We start from the raw sequence: 19,910 nt of genomic DNA, 5'->3' as shown, positions 1-19,910 counted from the left end.
GTGTGTGTGTGTGTGCGTGTACAAATTCCCCTCCACCCTGCATCATATTCATATGCCTCCTGATACGGAGGTCAAAGCAATCACTTTGCTAATACGCTGACATATGGACATGCTGCACTCGCATTACCCCACCCAATCCCACCACACACACACACCCACACACCTGCACAGCATGACATAATCCTTGCGTCATGATGTCAGATTATTGATGTGTCCCAAAAGTTCGCTTAACATCAAATCACCAAGAGAGAAGGAGCGAGGAAGGAGGAGGAAGGAGAGAAGAAAAAGAAGGAGGAGGAGGAGGAGACATGATGCAGAGTTTGGGGGCAATTAAAAGGCTGGGTAACGAGGCTAATGAGTAGACAGGTGGCCCCATTACAGAAGCAGCCGCACACACTCATTAACGCACTCGTACACACAAAACCTCCCCTCTGGCTGGGATTAGTGTGTGCGCGAGTGTGTGTGACCCCCCTGTTTCCCTGTTAATCAGTCTTCACATACGAGACTGGAGGCAACAGGGTGTTTCTTGTGCGTGTGCGTCCTGTGTGTGTGTGTGTGTGTGTGACTGGAGGCGAGAGTGTGAAATTGGAGTGATAAGGCAGTTAACATTCAAACCTCCCCACCTGCCCTGCACAACCCCACCAACACACACTTCAACATTTGTTTCTTTCACTCTGCTCTTGCCTCTCCCCTTCAATGCTACACCTGTATATGTGTGCGCGTGAAATAGTAGGCATTTGTTTGTATGAATAAACAGGATAATGAGATATCGCTGAGCCAGTAGTGGTGGTGAATAGTATATGCATGCATGTGTGTGGTGTGTGTGAGAAAGCGGGGGAGAAAAAGACAGGAGGAAGAAGCAAGACTAAAAAAAACACTCTTTCAAGGTAGTGTCAAGTGTTTGCCTAGGAAAGGACAAAAACAGGCTGATGTGGCTGTAATTACACAGATGTAGATAGGTATGGCGATGCTTCGTGTTTACCCGCAGAGCTCAGCAGATGCACACACGCAAACACAAACACAAAACAGCAGAGTCACATGAGGATAACTCACAGTCTTCTGGGTATCACTGAAAAGTAAGAGCAAGCAGGGCAAAGAAAAAAAAATGGGGTGGGTTCCCTAGGTAGGTTAAAAAATTCGAAGCAACAAAGAAACAAAAGAAGCAAAGAGAGTTCAGCTGGGAGAGAGCCAGACACAGAGGGAAAGAAAAAGACAGAAAGATAGAGAGGTGGTGGTGGTGGTGGTGTGGGGGGCTTGAGCTCAGCAGCCACGGACGCATCTCACAAACAAAACCAAACTTGGAGGTGCTGCTCGGTTTCCACCCTGCACAGACCTGTTGGCCAGAAAAAAAATGATAAAACTAACTAAAACTAAATAAAAGTGAACATTCATTCTTCAAACATTTGATACGGTTTTTTGATTTGGACAGAGTCTGGGACTAAAACCGAGACAGTCCAGACTGAGGCAGCAGAGGCAGGTGGTTGGATGTGCGTTCAACGTGGCGCTCCTTAGGTGCACCGAGATCTTAGCAGCTATGAGCCGGCCTTGTCCGAGTCACACAGCTCCCCTTTGTGTCTGGTACTAGTTCGTCGTTTAAAGGTGGCCTGGGGGCCGCCGTGGTGGAGCGCGGCGCTCGGTGCAGCAAATCTGGAGGGTAGCATGGCAAAGATGGAGTATGATGAGGCCAGGTCTCCGCTGGGAGCGTCTCTGGTTGTGTTGCACAGCCGGGGCTGATGGTCCGACAGCCGCCGGATCAATTCGCCCCCTTTGCAGAGCTCTGCCAGGAGGTGGTGGGAGTCTGTACAGCTGATCCCCTCCGGAGGATCTGTCACTTCCAGGATCTGACTGCTCACTGCAGACACACACAGACAGCACTGTGAGCAGCGGAGCCAGTAAATAAAACAACTGTCATGGGTGAAGAGAAAAATCAGACCTGCACCATCGGGAGGCTTCAATAAACTGCTGCTGTCAGCTTTAACGCTTTGAGGAAGGACGGTCAAACTTGTGGCAGCGTGCTCAAGCAAAATCGTATAAAAATATGACTCAAGTTGGTGTTTTTACTGATTCTTCAGAGGTTATATTATCAAAAATGCATGATTGTCAGTCTATAAATGAGTCTGCTTTTCTTATTGCCAGAAAGCGTGACATTTTCGAGGCAGCGACATAATGTTGAACTTTCCATTAAGGCACACAAGCTCCCTGTTTGTTGATTGTACAAGTGGGATTGTTGACAAGAGCACCTGAATAATGCAAAAAATATCTCAGCAAGTGCAAAAAAAATACGTCGCCATATTTGAAATAATCAGCACATTTCTTTCGGCACAATACCGCCGGGGCTGCAGGTTCCACTGCCAGGTGTAAATTCTGCCCCGTCTGTAATTTATTCTGCTTACATTCACAAACACACGCTTTCTCCACCGCTACGGAGCGCAGCAAGCATATTTTGACACAATAAAAACCTGACGTTATTTCGGTTAATCTGCTAAATAGGCCACACAGCAGCTGGCTTTATCATGTGATGAATCTGAACACGAGCTTCCTTTTTTCTGATTGACATCTAACGTCTGATGTTTCACTCTGCGCTGCATCTTTTGAGAAGCTGAAGGCCAAATTCCTATAGGAAACTCCAAAGAAATCCCTTCATAATGCACTGGGTTTATATTTGGTGCCTCGCTCTGTAGAGGGAAGGTCAAATTTCGGCCATGACTGCTGTTAACTCGAGGTTCACTAAACTCAAGCCTCCCTCTGGACTTCCTATTACCTGCTTCACCTACACTGAGATCTGAAGACAGAGGTTTTCTGCTGGCCTTCCTCCCATGACCGCTACGCCAAACCCCCAGTGGACCCTGAGGAGACAGAGGACGACAGTTGGATTATTTGTGGAAGGCTGGGAGGGCTGTTTGCTGATCTGTAATGTAATGTCATAAATCCTAAAAAAATACCCTGATATGTTCAAACAGACTGACAACCATCATGTTTACTGGTTTTTTTAGGCATCAAAGATTCATCAGAGCAGCAGGTAAACTCCATCATTTGATGGTTCTTTAGAAAAACCCACCTCAAAGTTCAAGAGCACGACACAACAGCTCAGAAAATAACTTTTATTAGACATTAAAAAACATTATTTCAGATCAAGTGTAACAGGCGATGTGTCTGAGTGTCCGACCTGGTGTTTGGCCACCATGTGGGCAGTGTGAATCAGCGGATGTCTGATGGAGGGTTTGTACTGCAGAGGCTGGCCCAGTAGAGAGTAGTGTGCTTCACCTGGACGGCACAGCCAGAACACAAAGTTAGCAGAAGAAAGAGTTCAGTAGAAACAACAAACTAAACTATAACTGTGAGTTATATCTGTGCCTCACTCCTGAGAGAACAATGAGTCATTTAGAGAATTATATTTTGTATAGAAATCATAAATAACAAAAAAAGAATTCAATCTAATCTGATTGCTAGTAGCAGAATATTGGTTACTGGGGAAGTTATGAAGCTGTGGGAGAGGGACACACTCAGCTAGTTTATACACTTACATATTTAGTTTTATGAACATGAAATTGTCTGTTCTTTTATTAGCTTGCCAACTAACCCTGTTGGGAGGTATCATCTGCATATAATAATCAGTAGCTAACTAAGCTAGCTGGTCAATTCGATAATCCCACCTACACAAAGCTTTACAATCATTACGGTAGTTCCACTAAAAAAACATTAACTTGAACTGTTAGTAAAATCTAACATATAACATTTATTGGACACTATTAAATCTCAGTTTAAAAGCGTACTATGAGGACATTTGTTGTTGTTTTTGATAATGTTTTATATATATATTTTAATTGGGCATTTGTACTACTGAGTTAAAACATTTAGAGGTTCAGAGACTGTTAATTTTCTTTAAAGGAACTACAACTCTAGCTACTACTAGTTGCTATCTACCCACCAAGAGGTTAGGCTGCAAGCTAATATGAACAGAATAACTTATAACAAATAATTAATAACAAATGTGATTTTATTAAGGTTCATAATATGGTTAAATATGTAACCAAAGCTGTATTAACTACGTATGTCGAGTGCCTGCTTTCTGTTCTCCATAGTAACAGATAATCCTAGTAGCAATCACACAAAACAGCCAATCAGAAATGACCTACTCTTCCTCTTTTTTTCCGGATTGATTAACTTCTCTCCAAAATACAGTTAACAACTGGCCAAAAAAAAAAAAAAGTTTCTCTAAAATGTAGCACTGCACGCTCTGGATGGAGGCACAGCTCGGTGTTTGATACTGTCTGTGAGTGAGAATAAACACTCTGGTGTCTCTGACCTTGTCCACTGTGGCAGAAGGCTGTAGGGAGCTGTGGGTGGTGGTGGTGCGGGTGGTGGGCCATGACAGGGATGGACGAGATGCCTGATGGGAGGCCCTTGACGCTGGGCGGCTGGCCTGGCAAGGGAGTGAGTGCCGGAGACGAGGGCAAGCTGCTCTACACACAACACACCGGCAGTGCGACGAGAGATTACGGGGAGGAACACAGACACTTTCATTCAAAAAAAAAAAAGCAACCACGGCTATTTCTCTCTCTTTCAGAAAGTCATTCTGTTGTTCAAGTTGTTGCTTTAATGTACCATTCCATCCACATTAGTCCCCCTAATGTACCATTACACCCTAATGCTAAGGACTATTTTCTCCTCATTTTCAGGCTACGCCAGCGTCGACTTCATTTGCAGAGCCTATTTACTACGACATTTAACCTGCCTGAAGAGCCGGGGAGGCCGGGTTTGGCTCCAGGGGGCAATTCTCGCGTCACTGTCAGACTCAGACAACCAAAGTAAATTGGCTTTCAAATTGCTTTCTTGTGACCGTTTTAACTTTCTGACACATACTGCATCGTCTTATGTGGCAAACATTACCGGAGCAAATTTTTAATTAAATTCAAAATCATCTGGAAATTGTTGTCAAGTCAAAAACCTCTAGGCCACTGAGCTAATTACATCATGTCAAAACCAGAAGACAACCTCAGTAAGGTTTTTAAGAGGTTATACGTACAATCTTTTCACACACAAAAATCTATTTTATTTTAACCATCGTCTTTAAAGTGGTATTGTTTTGAGCGATCAGCTTTGCCTAATCGATGCAGTCGGGCAGCGTTTGTACCTGGGTGTTGTCTGGAGGCGGGAGGAGCTCGGCAGGCCGGCGGCCGCGCTGGTGCTCGGCGCCCGGGTGTTTGTGGTTGGGCTGGTCTTCGCTGGCAGGGGGAGGGGCTCGGGGGCTGCTGGCAGGGTGGGCCCCGTCATTGCAGCATACCATGCCACTGCTGGGGCCTGAGGGTAACAACCCTGCACACACACACCCCACACACACACACACATTTTAGAAAAAGAACAAACACAAGCTGGAAATGAAATACAGCACTGACAAGGGGCGAATCAGGTCAGGCAGACGCGGTGAAACGCTTAATGCTACTTATTTTCTATTGAATTCATTACATAAACTCATCATTTATGCACCAGAGTAAACTGACAGACTAAATGTGTTTTCGCCACCCAAAAAGCTCCTTTTCAGCACTTTTGTTCAGCGACACACCTCATCAGTGAAAACAGCTCTCACACCGTTAGCTGCTGAGCAATTAGGTTTTAAGTGCCTTGATTATAAGGGCACAACCGTAGTGGCAATAACAGACTCCATTCCCTTTTCCTGCTAAATCCTCTGTGATGATCCGGGAGATCCAATTATCTTATTAGTTTGTGACGCATGAACGTGACTGATGTGACTTAAAAAAAACAAAAACACACACACACACACAAAAGATTGAAAAACTAAAATAAAAAAACACAACAATATATTTCCATCTAATTAATTTCTGTTTACATAAAGCTGAAAATCATATTGCAAACTTTGCACAGCCGACGCCACTGTTGATTTATGAATTATTACCCAACAACAGTAGCAAGGACAATGGATATTTGGACTTAATCTGCAGATTATTTCTGGCCCCGACCTAGCCAATTAAAAATGTTTACTGGTGACGCTGTAGGTAAGGCCGCCGCGAGACCTTCATCTGACCTCATTACTGACGGGCTGGAAATGATGGCTCCCTCCATTGCTCTCCCATAATAATCAGACATGAATAATAAAGGTCATTAGTAAGGAGACTGCCCCACCTGGGCCTCTGGACAGAGATTGTGTGAGCTCGCAAAAGGCCAATACAAAACAGGCGATACATGAAAGAATGAGTTATTATGGTGATTTTTATTTTTAGAAACCCAATAGGAAATTATCCAGAGTCACTTTGGTAGTTTCATCCGTCTCCCTCCCAATTTATCTACAGCTTAGATCTATTGCAACTGTCTTGTAGTGGACAGAAAGCAGTTTATGCTGCTGTAATACCTCTAAGATACACTTCATTCATCTGTATAAATGAAGCAGAGAATCATCATTCATGAGCAGGACAGCTGGGAATTAAGGAATATTTTAAAGCATAATATTAGATCTTACTCATGCCAAACCATGTGATAATATATCTCGGTACAACTCACACCGGAGAGGCTTCAATGATTTCTCACTTTCATAGTTTTTCACTATACCAAAACAACACTTTGACTGAGTTGTTGTCAACATAACATTTGCAGTGGTCGGCCCACTAGCTGTTTAATCTCCACGCCGCTCCGGAGGAAGAGGTGGATGTGCAAATCACTTTCACTTATCCAAACTCCGGGGAGTCGTCATCACCACGCCTCACTCTTTTTCATTTTGAAAATCCGGAGTGTAAATCTAATCATGTGTCTGACGCACATACAATGGCAGAGTAAACCCAGGGAAGATTATTTCATTAAGGAGCCCGAGTCGTGGCTATGGAGGAATACATTCTGCAGTTATTGACACTGAGAGATGGAGGAAAATAAAGAATGTCGGAGCTCTGGCACTGATGGGGAGTCTCCAGGGCGGCTAGTGTCAGAGACTAAAAAGTGAATATTCTGCCTGCACTGCACGTGATGCTGCTGCAGAGCGCTGCGTGTTTGAATTCAGACCTCGGACTCGGTTGTGGTTTCGGTTTCAGAGAGGGAGCGTACCTGCGTACTGCTGGCCTGGGTGCTGCTGGGAGACACAGGGGGATGAGGTCTGAGGAAACTGGAGCTGCTCCATCATCTGAGCAGGCAGGAAACTCACTGTAGAACTGTGAATGGACAGAGGAAGCTTTTTTTTAAAACACCGTTTCTGCAGAGCTCATTAAGTTAGACATTTTTGTTTCATGGTCGTATCGGCCAAAATATAAAAAGATATCAGTGAATACCAGAAGGGGCAATAAGGCCTGAGTGCAAGAATTTACCCACATCTGGGATTTTTCCAATACTTTCCAGCAGTATACAAATATTAGAGCTGTAAACATCAGTCGATCGACAGAAAACTAACCAGCAACTATTGACTGATTAATCGTTCAAGTCATTGTTCCAGCACGAATTATTTGATGGTTCCAGCTAATCAAATGTTAGAATAAGATTGATCAGCTCGAGTTTTTACTGTTTTAAAGAACAAATTATTCATCTAAAAATTATCTGTCTAAAATAATCCAAAATATCATAAATCATCATTAAACACAACTTGGACCTTTATAAGGGGGAGAAAATGGATGAATGAATGAACTGATAAAAAAATAAAGACTTTTCAGGAGAAACCTTGAACATTTAAATGTTGCCAATTTTGTCAGGTAAGGTGCTTTTTACACTCCAGAGCCTGAAGAAAAAGCAGCTCCAACCTAAATAGGTCTCTAAAATCACTTCTAAACCTGCACAGACGGAAATCTCCAGGAGCTCTGAGATCTTAGCGCTGCAGTTGGGGTATTAAATTTGAAATTTAAAACTTAAGTCCATCTGCAAAGTAGCTGCGCTCTGCTCTGTAAGCAACTTGCCTGCAGGGACCGGCGTACAGCTGGTGAAAAAGCAGGCTGCAGGTGGACAGTCGGTCCTCGTGGGAGCAGACTGAGCCGTTCGAAACGCTGCCGCATAAATCATCTCCACGCTGACTGCCCTACTAACGCAGCCTCATTTTACAGCTGGGACAATGAGAGAGTGACCTCTCCGCGCGTGAGCGTGTCTTTGCATTGTTCTCCTGCAGGTGACGACAGCGTACGCGGCTGTGTTCATTTGTCTGGTGTTTGTTATGTACACCAGCGTGCACGACGCTCCCAGTAGTGCTACACTCACCAGTATCCAGATTGATTGGGTCCATGGAGGTAGAAACTAATTACATGTTTTGCTTTCTGTGAACTAGTTCTATCAATCAGATTATAATGAGCGAGAGCACGACGCTCCACACTACTCCACACCGGCAGAGTAATGGAGGAAAATGACTAAAGCTCTTTGAGAGGGCGTCAGAGTAGACATTCATCAGCTATACGCACACCCGGTTCACCAAAAGCGTTGTGGTAATAACCTCATTTTTTCCCCCCACAGTGAACAAAGATGACCTTGGCTCCGAGGTGCTTTGGGGACTCACTCATCAGGCCCGTTAGGTCTATAAATAAGAGGCACCTTCAGGAGTGAGAAACAGCATCGACTACCTGCAAATCGGTTTCTGGGACAAAGTACATCTACAGTCGAGCTAATAATTCCATCTAAACCTGATTAAAGCAGCTTCAGCTATTAGAAACGGCCATTAGAAAAGCATGAACATAAATCAAAGTATGTTTATTATCAGTGTATACATGACTTAAGTTCATTTTGGAGAAAAAAGCTGAGCCTGAAAACACAATTAACTCTATTCAATATTTCACACAGAGCTCTTTTAGGCCTTGAGAATAATTAAATGGATCAGTGCTGGGTTATTAAAGAAATCCTAATAATACCAAAGATAAACATGCAATAATAACTAATTACTCTCATATATCAAAGTATTGATGTGCATGTGAACTGCTGGATAGCACAACTGAATAATGGCTTGAGCTATAAAACAATTTAAACAGTTATTTCGTATTTTCATCTAGGAACTATTTCAGGCCTACAACAGGATGGAAAAGAGGAGGTTCTGGCACCAAGCACTTCCCTCCTCTACTGGAAAATGTACTGATAATAAGTATCCCATATATTGACTGATATACAGGCAGGTGACAAATTTAAGAAAAAAACCTGAATGAATGAGTGAAACATGATAAATGCAGATGCTTTCATACAGAAGCTCTTGCATTTGATGCTGGTAAACTACAAACATTTGTATTCAAATCTGAGAAAAAATGACACAATATATCCAATAATTATCCTTTATCTTGGCGTGACATGTGTGAGGTATTAATCTAAGACTGTACCTCATGGTGGTGTGCTGGTTAGGGGGGAGCAGGCTGTAGCAGGGCTGCATGCCAGCAACAGCCACTGCCCCCTGTCCTGGCTGACAGGACACAAACACTGGCTGCTGGTACGTCTGCTGTGGCATAGAAACCTGCTGCAGGAAAAATAAAAATAAAAGATTGGAACAACAGCAGGTAAAAATAGAAATAAAGCCACAAAATACATAAAACTGGCTTTATTAGCTACTACAAGCACATATACATGACTGAGGAACCCTTTTTTCAAGGTCTGCTAAACACAAAACATGCAAATAGATATTCATTTTATTAGCTGGATAACAAGTAATAAAATCCAAGTGTGTCTTTTTGAGGTTTTCACTTGCTATGAATAACAGTATAAGAGCTCTTGGCATCATGGAATGTGCTTTTTCTATGACTGCACTGCCAAAGACTGCGCTGAGTGAGCACTCCAGTTTTGCATTCTTCTATTAGACGTTTAAAAATCTACTGCGCCATAGTGTTGTATTTTTCTTCTAAAGAAGAATACAGAGCTACTAGCAGCTTTCTTTGAGAACAAAAGATCATAAGAAGAGAGAATTTCATTCATAACAAAATGAATGCTCTCTCTCATTTTCAGACTGCTAATATTAATCTATCTGACACTGTGGCATCATCAGAATACCTGATAAGACTGCATTGGAGGGTACTGGACCATCATGCCTTGCATCTGGTTGCCCATATTGCTTTGCTGGTTGCCAGAGAGAGCGAGGTTGGGTGTTGGCTGTACGCCCACTATGGTCTGGTAGCTGGACGCTGGGTTTGGCATCACGGCTTGGTGCACTGAGGCAAAATGAGAAAAGGCACAACTCCGTGACCGAATGAAAAGAGACTGTTGATAGGATCATGGTGATAATAATAAAACACATTAATATTCATGATTCCTATGCAACACAGTCAAAAACAGGCACTAATAAAAGCTATCTGTTATAGCTATCTATATTATCACGATTTTACAAGGAAGTAATTCAGGATTTTATGGATTTTAAAGGGAAATCAAAAGGAGAACAGAGAAAACAGCAGAGTGAAGGATTGTGGAAGTCAAGGCTCAGCTTGGGGAGTTGAGCTGTTATAGCTAAGCAGGTTTAAGGCACTTGGAATAAATGAGAAAGTCAATAAATTTGATTTAGCCTGAGGTGGCCTGAACCTGCAACCTGAGTTATCGTGCCGCTTCCCTGCCAGAACAAAAAAAAAAAAAAGAAGAAAAAACCCAAACAAACCCTCCACTTCAACGAGTGATTAAGTTCAGGAGGTAAACAGAAAATGGGATCACATTTCTACAGAACTTGTTAAAAACCCATCTAGAGCGCCTGAGGAGAAATGACACCCAAAAGACGACACAAAGTCACACGGTTCCGTCCATTTTCCGAATGGCCTAAAATGGCGGCACTTATTCCTAGCCGGAGGGGGGGCCAGAGAATCAAGACACTTAAATGTCAAGGTGACAAAAAGAGACATTTGAAAATACTGTCCCTCGCGACACACGCACGCGGTAATCCGAGTGACAAAGGAGAGGACGTCCTTTTGTGAAGGTGTCTTTACAGTCTGCCGCCCTGGGAGAAAAGTACGACCAGACAATGAAAGTGCTCCCGAGGAACAGAGAGAGGGAGGACTATTTTTATCCACCCTCGTCTCCCCACCTTCACTTACAAACCAAGCATGAAATGACCCGTAATATCAAACAATTTTATTCCATTCCAGCAGGCAGAAGATTGTGACTTCTTTACTTAAGAAATTCCATCAGAGGCAGATAATGTCCGACTATCCCTGTATCATGCAAGTGTCGCTGACCGGCCTGTGTTTTTGCCTTGCATGCACACTCCACTCCGAGATCGCTGTAGGTCCTGCAGGTGAGGAGTGAGGGGCTGAAAAAGAGACCGGTTCACTGTGAGATTCATAGAGGCCTCTCAGACAGCGTCCCGGCCCCGCATCCCGCCTCTCAGGCTCAGTGCGTAGCCGCTTTGGTATAAACAAAAAACAAAACAAAAAAAACCTTGAGACACTGAAAACCATTGAAATTAAAAGGAATTCTGTCTTGAAGAAAAAATCCAGCCGACTATCGGCCTCATTTGAGCTATAACAGATACTGCGGGGTGTATATCCAGTGTTTTAGCCCGACTGTATCCACTTGTTTCATGTACTGTTTAGTCAAAAAAACTTTTTTTTTTAATGTCACTTTGATTGAAAGTAAACTTATTATTTTCTTTCTAGCAGTGACATTTCGTTTATCCTACCATTAGGGTTGCAAGCAACTAATTTTCTTTATCGACTATTCTGCTGAATTAATTTCTTGTATAATCACTTTGTCTATAAATGTCAAGAAATAGTGAAAAATGCTCATTATAATTTCCCTAAGTCCACAGTGGCATCTTCAAATTCAAATTCCTTGTTTTAACAGCCTAAAACTGGAAGATATTCAGTTTATTATCATATATAACAAAGAAAAGCATCAAATTCTCACACTGGAGAAGCTGACATCACATCTCGTTTGGCATTTCCACTTGAAAAATGACACATCAACTCATCATCCGAGCTCCATATGCAAGCACCACTTAAATATTGTTCAGGTTTTCATCATTCCTTAAAGGAAAAGGTGCTTCTCTTTCATCTTACTTGAATTTAAAGGAAGGTTTTTTGCATTTTCTTTCTAGCAATGAAGTTACGTTTGTCATCCAACGCCAAAGAGCCTTTTAATAGACTCTCGCATCATCTAACAGTAAAGAGGAAGGAAGACAAATCCTTCAATCCCTTCACATATAATACAAGCTGCTGTCGCAGAATGACCATGACTGAAGCCCTGTGGTGGTGGGGACTGTCTGATGCAAGTGAGTGGAAACATTCGCAGGTTTCTCTGTGGACACTGACTGGGCCATCGGAGCATTCCCACTGATAATTTATTTATTATGTGTGCAATGCACGCCACAGTACCTTCACCTTTAGCTGGTCTGATATATATTTTTAATTAATGCAAAAACAGAAGGGAAACGAGTCATTTTTCCTGTTTCCCTGAGAAATAATTGCTGTCCTTTGCCTTTGTAGGTCAGCTTCATTTGTCCGCTGTCTATTCCCTGGGTCCCCAGCAGGGAAGCCGCATTTGCAGCCTACAGATGACAGAATAGTGCCGCAGCCACTTACAGAGACGTGTGTGAACCAGTGTGTGTGTGTGTGCGCGGCTGTACAAGTCCAAATTGTGCCAACGTTACATCCAGTTAAGCAAGTGTGTGTGTGTGTGTGTGTGTGTGTGTGAGAGAGACAGAAGACCGAGCAGGAGCTAACAATCTCAACGCCTGTGGTGAAGGAAAAAAGTGAAATGGAATAATCAAGTGGATGACTCCCGGGGAGACATCTGAACTTGTGAAAACAAACAAACAGAGAGGAAAGAAAAGGGAGAAATGTTTGTCCTTCAGGAGAGCCGTCGGACTGCGGCTGCCGTAGCTCCCTTGTGAAGAAACGCACAAACAACAAAAGAATACTATCTAAGAGCTGAAAGTGGGAAGTTAAAGTCTATTGATATAATACGACTCTTGATATAGCAGCGAGGCTGGGCTTTGCTCTTGACAACGTGAGGTCTAAAAATTCTAGGAAAAAATCAGCTGCTTCACATCAGAGGCTGCAGACCTCATTAATTAAAACATGCTTTGATTTGTCTTTAGATCCAACATGCAACCATTTCAAAGCCATGTTTGAATAAGTTGTAGCTTTGGAGATCTGAAGGGATGAAGGTTAACCTGCTGTTGTTTGGTATCCAGGTGTGTTTGTCATAAAACGCAACTTTGAACTGAGTTTAATGACAATTTAAGAGGAAAACAGACTTGTTTTTAAATGGAGCATCACGTGGCTGAGGGTACCCTAGCTGTGTGAATCTATCAGAGTGCATCCAGGTCATTTAGTGGCATTTACACTCTTATTTTTCAAAGATTTTTAGCATTTCACAAAAAATGTCTTCAACTACTGAAAAAGCCAGCGTGTTGAAGGTGAAAATAATCTGACAGAATTTCTGTAAGAAAGTAAAAGAAGTAAAAGCTCAGTAGTTAACATGGATCTTCTGTAAAGTCACAATGTTCATACCTTGTTGCTGGGGCAGGTTTTGGCTCTGAGGGCAGTTATAGGACAGCGGGTTGACGGGGGGCCGGTAGTGCTGCTGCTGGCTGGAGCAGTGGGGGTGGTGGACTGAAGAGCAGTAACACGACGACATCTGTAAGAGACACATTAACACGGATTCAAGGACTGTATGACGCATCGGTGGCACCATTTGAATGCACTTCACAGCAACAGGAGAAATGAAGGATTAGTCATAAAGCTGGTTTCCGCTGCAGGAGTGACTCATGACTGACAACTACATCAAGGAACCGTTATGGGCTGCCAGCATGACTTCAGATGTCCCTACCTGCTGGACAGGCTGCTGGATGTAGGCGTGTTGCTGGAGTAGCTGCTGGTTCAGTGTGGACCCGGGGAAAGCAGAAGGGCCCGGGGTGGAGCTGGGATACGCATGGTTGGGGCCCGTGGTCTGGAGCGGGACGGGCTGGCCCTGCAGCACCCCTGGGTGTCCTCCCGATGGCCCTGCCACCATGTAGCTAGCAACCTGCTGCTGCTGTGGAGGAGCTCCCTGCAGTACCATGGAGGAGGGGTGGTGGTGGTGGTGGTATACAGTGGGATAGTGGCGGGCGTCTGGAGCTGAAGCCCCACTGTCGCTGGGCTGCTGCTGCTGCGCCAGAGTCATGTGACTGAACTGGGCGTTGAGGGCGTCAGGCTGGAGAGATAATTTAGTGTTACATTTCTGACAAAAGGTAAATGAAATGCAACAATAGATACCACAGGATGCACATTAATTGGATCCTGATCATCAGAACCACAATTCTTTAATCATTAATCTGCTCAGAATATGGATCAATACAGTTCAACCACCAGGGGCAGTCAGATGACTTCTAAGCTAAGTGCTTAGACATTTGCTAAATTGACTTTCTGAATGTGTTTAAACCTTCAAGTAAGAGTTTAAATATGACCCACGTCTGGAGGGACTGGCAGAGTCTAAAGTGAACTATTTATCTGTATCATCACTGAACGCCAGTTCAGGTCATTTCTGACATGTTGTTGGAAAAGTAGTGTTTTTAGTCATGGATTATTCAGCGCCAACATCTGGTGATGAATTAAATATTAATGGAACTTTCCACAGGCATAATTAGTCACAGAGGCATGTCTTTCACTAAAACCAGGTCAAAAATGAGGTTAAGTGAATGCATGATCTATATATGTGGGGAATGGCTCCTGCTGGATTTAGATACACCTTTCCACTAAAAAGAAAAAAAAAAAAAAGAACTGACTAGTTAATTGGGGGAATAATAAGGACGTTTTGAAGTTTCAAAAGGTGAAATAACACTGCGCTTGATTTTAGACACCATTAACAAGAACCTTGTTAAGCCAAACCTTCAATGATGTACATAAACTACACTGACTGTGTACCAAACTCTGCTCGCTAAAGTCACAATATAAAAACAGACAGCGATAACTTTTTCTGGTACCAAAGAATGTAATATATGTATCAAATACTGTAGCTACATTTTAAATACATCACAGATGGTAATTTATTAAGAAGCTCATTAAAGCTACATACATACAGTATGAAGACCTGGGTCAAAATAGAGCTCAGAGCATTTCTTTAGCTCGACACAAGCTGAGCAGAAATTTTGGGACTTTCTGGACATCTGTGTCGGAGTTTAATTTATTAATTCAACTGCTCCGAGAAAGGTCTATAAATAAACTCTTAATGAGCCAGGTCTGACAGGAGATGGAGCGGGGGAAGAATAATAAAATGGAAAGAAAGAAGTTCTATACCACAGTGTACTGCTGGTTAGGACAGACGGGCAGGAACTGAGAAGGAGGAAGAGGATACGAGATCGTTGGGTTGTGGACAGGCTCAGAGGACAGCTGGAGAGGGGAGAACGGCTGAGGAGGGAAAGGAAAAAGAAATGGACAGAGGGACAGGAGATGAGACGAAGGATGCTAGTAAAATGGAGGGAGCCTCAACTGACCGTTTGCTAAGCCCCGCCCCACTTAGTTACCGTTGCTTACTGTTGTCTGTAATCCCAAAAAATATTGTAGTATGAAATGCTCCTTGGCCTTGTAAGTAAAACTAGGTTACTACTGTAGGCCTACCGTGCCTAGTTACGGTTCCTAAGCTATGATTGGACAATCGATGTTCAGGGGAGGGGTTAATTGAACGGTCAATTAAGCTCCTACCATGATACGTTCAGCTCCTATTTCAGCACTATAAGTTAGTAAGATTAGAGAAAGTTTGAAAAAAAAAAAACTGTAGTCTTTACAAGAATTCAATAAGAGTCAGGAAAAAAAAAAAAAAATCAAGATTCCTGATGTAGTCCCGCCCACTGACCTGGGAGTGGAGGTGATTGGTTGGCTGTTGCTGTGTTGGGGCAGGGATTGGCTGCTGTGGGCTTTTCCCCTGCTGTGGGTTCCTGCCAGCAGCGGGGGCGACAGCGGCCGGGTTATAAACTACAGCGCTGCCGTCGGGGTGGATGAAAGGCTTGCCTGTCAAATTAAATTCATAAGAGATCAGAAACCATAGTAACGTGAGCTGCAAACAAACTCATAATCCAGCATCACACCAATAAGGAAACACTTGAATTATGCTCCTCGTGACAGGCAAGGGACACACCCAAACACGCTTCATGAGAGGAGAGTCAACAGGAATTAACAACCTTGGCAGCATTTGAAGTTCAGCTTGCAGCCCAAAAGTGTACAACTGTGTGTTCGGCCCATGATGAATATTTACAGATTTCTCCCATCTGTTCAATGCATTTTGATCAGCATGCTTTGGTCTGACTACTAATTTGACAGACAAACCGAGTGCAGCCCTGTGCCAACCTGTGATTCTGCCCCCAAGTCATGAATATTCATTAGTAAACCAGAAAATTACAAGACAGGAAAATGCATGTCTTTGATTTAATGCAGTAGATTGGGTCACTACCCTTGAGGAAGAAAACCCTGTGCCTTCGTGTGATTTTTGATTTCGTGAAATGGAGTCTTTAAATAGAATTACGTCTTTTTATGTTCACATGGAGGCGCCGTATCACCCACCTGTGTGTGGGTTGACCAGAACGCTGCCGGGCGGTATCCCTGAGGCTTCCAGCGGCAACACATAATAGTTTGTTGCGTCTGTAGCAGATGGTGGCTGTGAAGGGAGGCTCTTGATCATCTCAGGGTGTCCAGAGCCTCTGGTGTCAGCGGCTGGGTGGATTAAAGGGGCGCTGGGGATGTTGGACCAGGACGAGGCTGAAACTGGGAGAGGCAGCTGGGGACGGGAAAGCGAGCTGGACGAGGAGCCGACGCTACTGCATGATTCTGAACCTGGGGGGAAAAGGCAGAAGAAAGAGATTATTATCCACTTCCTACATTTCCCAGAATGACTCTAAGACCGCACCGAAGAGGAGGAGACCTAACGTGTTGCTTTCAGCTCGTTAGTGGGTGGAAAGAGCTGATGGTGATAATGAAGCAGTCGTGTCTCTCGCTAATAATGCAACCTCTCTTGTGGCTGCATTGTATTGTCTATTGAGGCAACAGTTGATGGAGAAATTGGTATCTGTGCACTCTCTGTAATGGATGTCTCCCTGTATAATTACTGAATGTGCAATGAAGCTCTGGGTTTTTGGGAGGAGGGACTGGCATCGCAATCTGGTGTTTAGGGTTTTAAAATGTTCTTTCCTTTGAATTTCCTCGTTGAATTCCGGTAGTATTCAGATGCTCTACTTGAGTAAGAGTAGCAACATCCTAATATATAAATACTCCTTTACAAGCAAAAGTCCTGCATTCAAAACCTTATTAGTATTATCAGCAAACTGTATTTAAAGCACTAAAAGTAACTGTACTCGCTATGATGTTAATTAAGTGTTAACTCGTAGGGCCGTTTATTGTCATTATCGACTAATCTGCTGGTCATTTTCTAGATTAATCCTCTATAAAATAGCAAAAAAGGGTAAATCCAAGAATATCCAAAAGATATTCAATTTAAATATGATATAAAACAGAGAAAAGCACGAAATCTACATATCTCGAGAGCATTTTCTGCCATTTTTACACAATTAATCGTTTATCAAAACAGTTGCCGATTATTATTTCTTTAATCGACTAATCAATTAGCCGCCTAATTGTTGCAATCTTAATCTGCAAGGACTAATGCTGTCAAATAAATGTAGTGGAGGGAAGGTACAATAGAGTTTATAATAGCAGGAACTCTAAAACTCAAAACTTTACTAAGGTTGTTACACTCCACCATTGGATGAATGAGGGAAATCAATGAAGTGGCATTTATGAAAGATTACATCGATATGATATCATAAAAGGCATAAACAGGCATAGAGTTTTTTTTTGCCTCTATCATGGATGAGCTCCTACTTTCAGGCAGCGATGGTGTGCTGCCTGTTGCAAGGAAAGGTTATTTTAGGGCTCAGGAGAAGGGCAAATGCAGAAAAACACGGCAGCACAGGCAAGATGTCTCCTTGACTTATACTCCCAAAACACAAAGTGAGGGCAGCCAGCCGCCTCGTAAACAACTTAAAAAACTGCTCAGGCAGGAAGCCTGCTGCCGCTGCTGCCTCTCTGTGAGAACAGAACCAGGAGATCGGCAAAAATAGAAAAAATGCCAGACAGAAACTGTGACAGGGAACAAAATGGAGAGCAGAGGCCAACCAAGGATTTCCACCCTGCATTCACTGAGATAAAGAAGACAAACCCGCGGTGAAGAACACGTTTGATCTAATCTCAGCCAGTCAAGTTACAAATGTAAGATATTGTGGAGTAAGCACCTGCAGTTGGGGAGCAGCTCTGACTTCATCTCGCCGCTTAGACTTATACATTATGCAGTAACTCCTCGCTGCTAGGTTTCATACTACTGCTGCTACAACACTTTTTAAGAGCCTCCTCCATCACCATGTTGCTGTATGGTAATTGGTTTTGACAGCTGTCCGGCTACAGGGCGGCCCGCAGACTTTATTGACCGCGGCAGGACAACAAACACTTGTTCAGATAAGAACCCAGGAGCCTCGAATGCCGGAGGATTTTGCTCGGAGCTCAGTATGCAAAATGCCTATTTTTGTTCCACATTTACCAAATGTACTAACTAATTAGCAAATGTTTCCTCTTCATGCTGCGACTGAAGGTCCTCTCCCATGTCTGAGTGACTGAATGAATAAAGACATGCTCACTTCCAAGGGAGAGAAGTTTTGGAGGAGAGACATCCCTCCACATTCAGAATGAACCTGTACAACGTAACCAGCCTCATTTTAGAACAAGAGGCGTCAATCAGAGAAGCAGCTGAACCTGATAAAACATGACGGAAAAACACAAATTGTAGATGGCAGAATATTGCCTGCTACACTTTTAAATTGCCAGTCGAGGGAGTTTGCTCTATTTCTGGCTGCCTCACCAAGCTTATTTTATTTAAAACAAACAAACGGAGGATATTCTGAGGCATCCCATCCCGCTGTGTCTCTTGCCTGTTTTGGAGAGTCTCCCGGTGCTCTTGCTGCTGGCCGTGCTGTCCCCTCGGACGAGGCCCGGGGAAATGCCGCTGAAGCTGCTGGCCTTGGTGATGGCGGGCCGCGGGGCGAGCCGGTTGGAGCTGTCCGAGCTGTCGGTGCTGCTCCATGGCCGAGGCTCGCCGTGCCGAGGCAGTGTTTCCGTCTCAGAGCTGCTCTGCCGACTGGCGCCTGACCGACCAGCTCGTAGCCTGAGAAGATGAGAGCATGAAAGTTTTTTTTGATTTGATTTGATTTTAAATTCTGTTTGCATCAATAATGAAAATTGCTCAGAAAGATTTAGTAATCATATCAGTGTCTGCATGTTAAGTAGGGCTATACTTGGACTTATTTTTATTATCAGTTCAAAAGTTTATCATTTGGTCCATAATAAATGCACAACAGAGTTGACATGCTCAAATTACAACAATTAAAAGGAGATATTTAGTTTAATGTCATAAAACACAAAAAAAGCCTACAAATATTTACATTTCTAGGACCAGATAATTTTTGCTTTAAAAAATGACTTTTAAACGATTAATCACTGTTCATCAGAACAGTTGCCAATACATTTTCTGTCGAACGCTGCACCCTTTTACCACAAAATTACACATGGAAAACCAAACCAGATGTCTTAAACTGTTTTTAAAGGACAAATTTGTATATTTCAAAGCCTTAAGATGACTCAATTTACGACTGCTATCATTCTTTAAAACCATATTCAGAATTCATTATTTTGTATAATTAGTTAGAGAGAGACTGTATCTTCTACTATAAGACATTCAGTCGATGTATTCCTCAATGCTTGATCAATAAAAGGTGACATTTAATAGAAAAAACTGTTACATAGTTTAATTGGCGAGCTTTGGTCCGAACAGGCCGCCCCACACGAGGAAACCTGGGCAGAAAATCCTATTTAACAGAAGCTTTCCTGAGCAGCGAAAACAAATCCTCAGATCAGCAGTCCTGCTCCTGAACGAGCCGATTAAGGCAGACGGCGAGTCAAAGGATTTTTTCTCTGCCTGCAGTTCGGTCTCTGAAAGAGCTGAATGATGTGTGACGGGAGGAA

The 19,910-nt window shown here is 43.2% G+C and overlaps 1 protein-coding gene across 1 annotated transcript in view; it reads right to left on the bottom strand.

Annotated features, from left to right (window-relative positions):
• Positions 1 to 1,214: 1,214 nt before the first annotated feature.
• Positions 1,215 to 19,910, bottom strand: part of LOC118339833 (R3H domain-containing protein 1) — a gene marked incomplete in the record, with an annotated part of 42,110 nt that continues 23,414 nt past the window's right edge. Inside the window, 14 exon segments of the mRNA XM_035677601.1 lie at positions 1,215 to 1,852; positions 2,762 to 2,846; positions 3,167 to 3,264; positions 4,307 to 4,463; positions 5,135 to 5,316; positions 7,051 to 7,154; positions 9,279 to 9,412; positions 9,940 to 10,097; positions 13,383 to 13,509; positions 13,702 to 14,064; positions 15,147 to 15,257; positions 15,703 to 15,857; positions 16,407 to 16,676; positions 18,821 to 19,053. Of these exon segments, the coding sequence (XP_035533494.1) occupies positions 1,533 to 1,852; positions 2,762 to 2,846; positions 3,167 to 3,264; positions 4,307 to 4,463; positions 5,135 to 5,316; positions 7,051 to 7,154; positions 9,279 to 9,412; positions 9,940 to 10,097; positions 13,383 to 13,509; positions 13,702 to 14,064; positions 15,147 to 15,257; positions 15,703 to 15,857; positions 16,407 to 16,676; positions 18,821 to 19,053 (2,497 nt within the window).

The sequence above is a fragment of the Morone saxatilis genome, unplaced genomic scaffold, assembly GCF_004916995.1.
Source record: "Morone saxatilis isolate NCDOM2014 unplaced genomic scaffold, NCSU_SB_2.0 Contig6, whole genome shotgun sequence".
NCBI lineage: Eukaryota > Metazoa > Chordata > Actinopteri > Moronidae > Morone > Morone saxatilis.
Note: the sequence above shows the minus strand (reverse complement) of the source record. Positions and strands in the feature narration are given on the sequence as shown.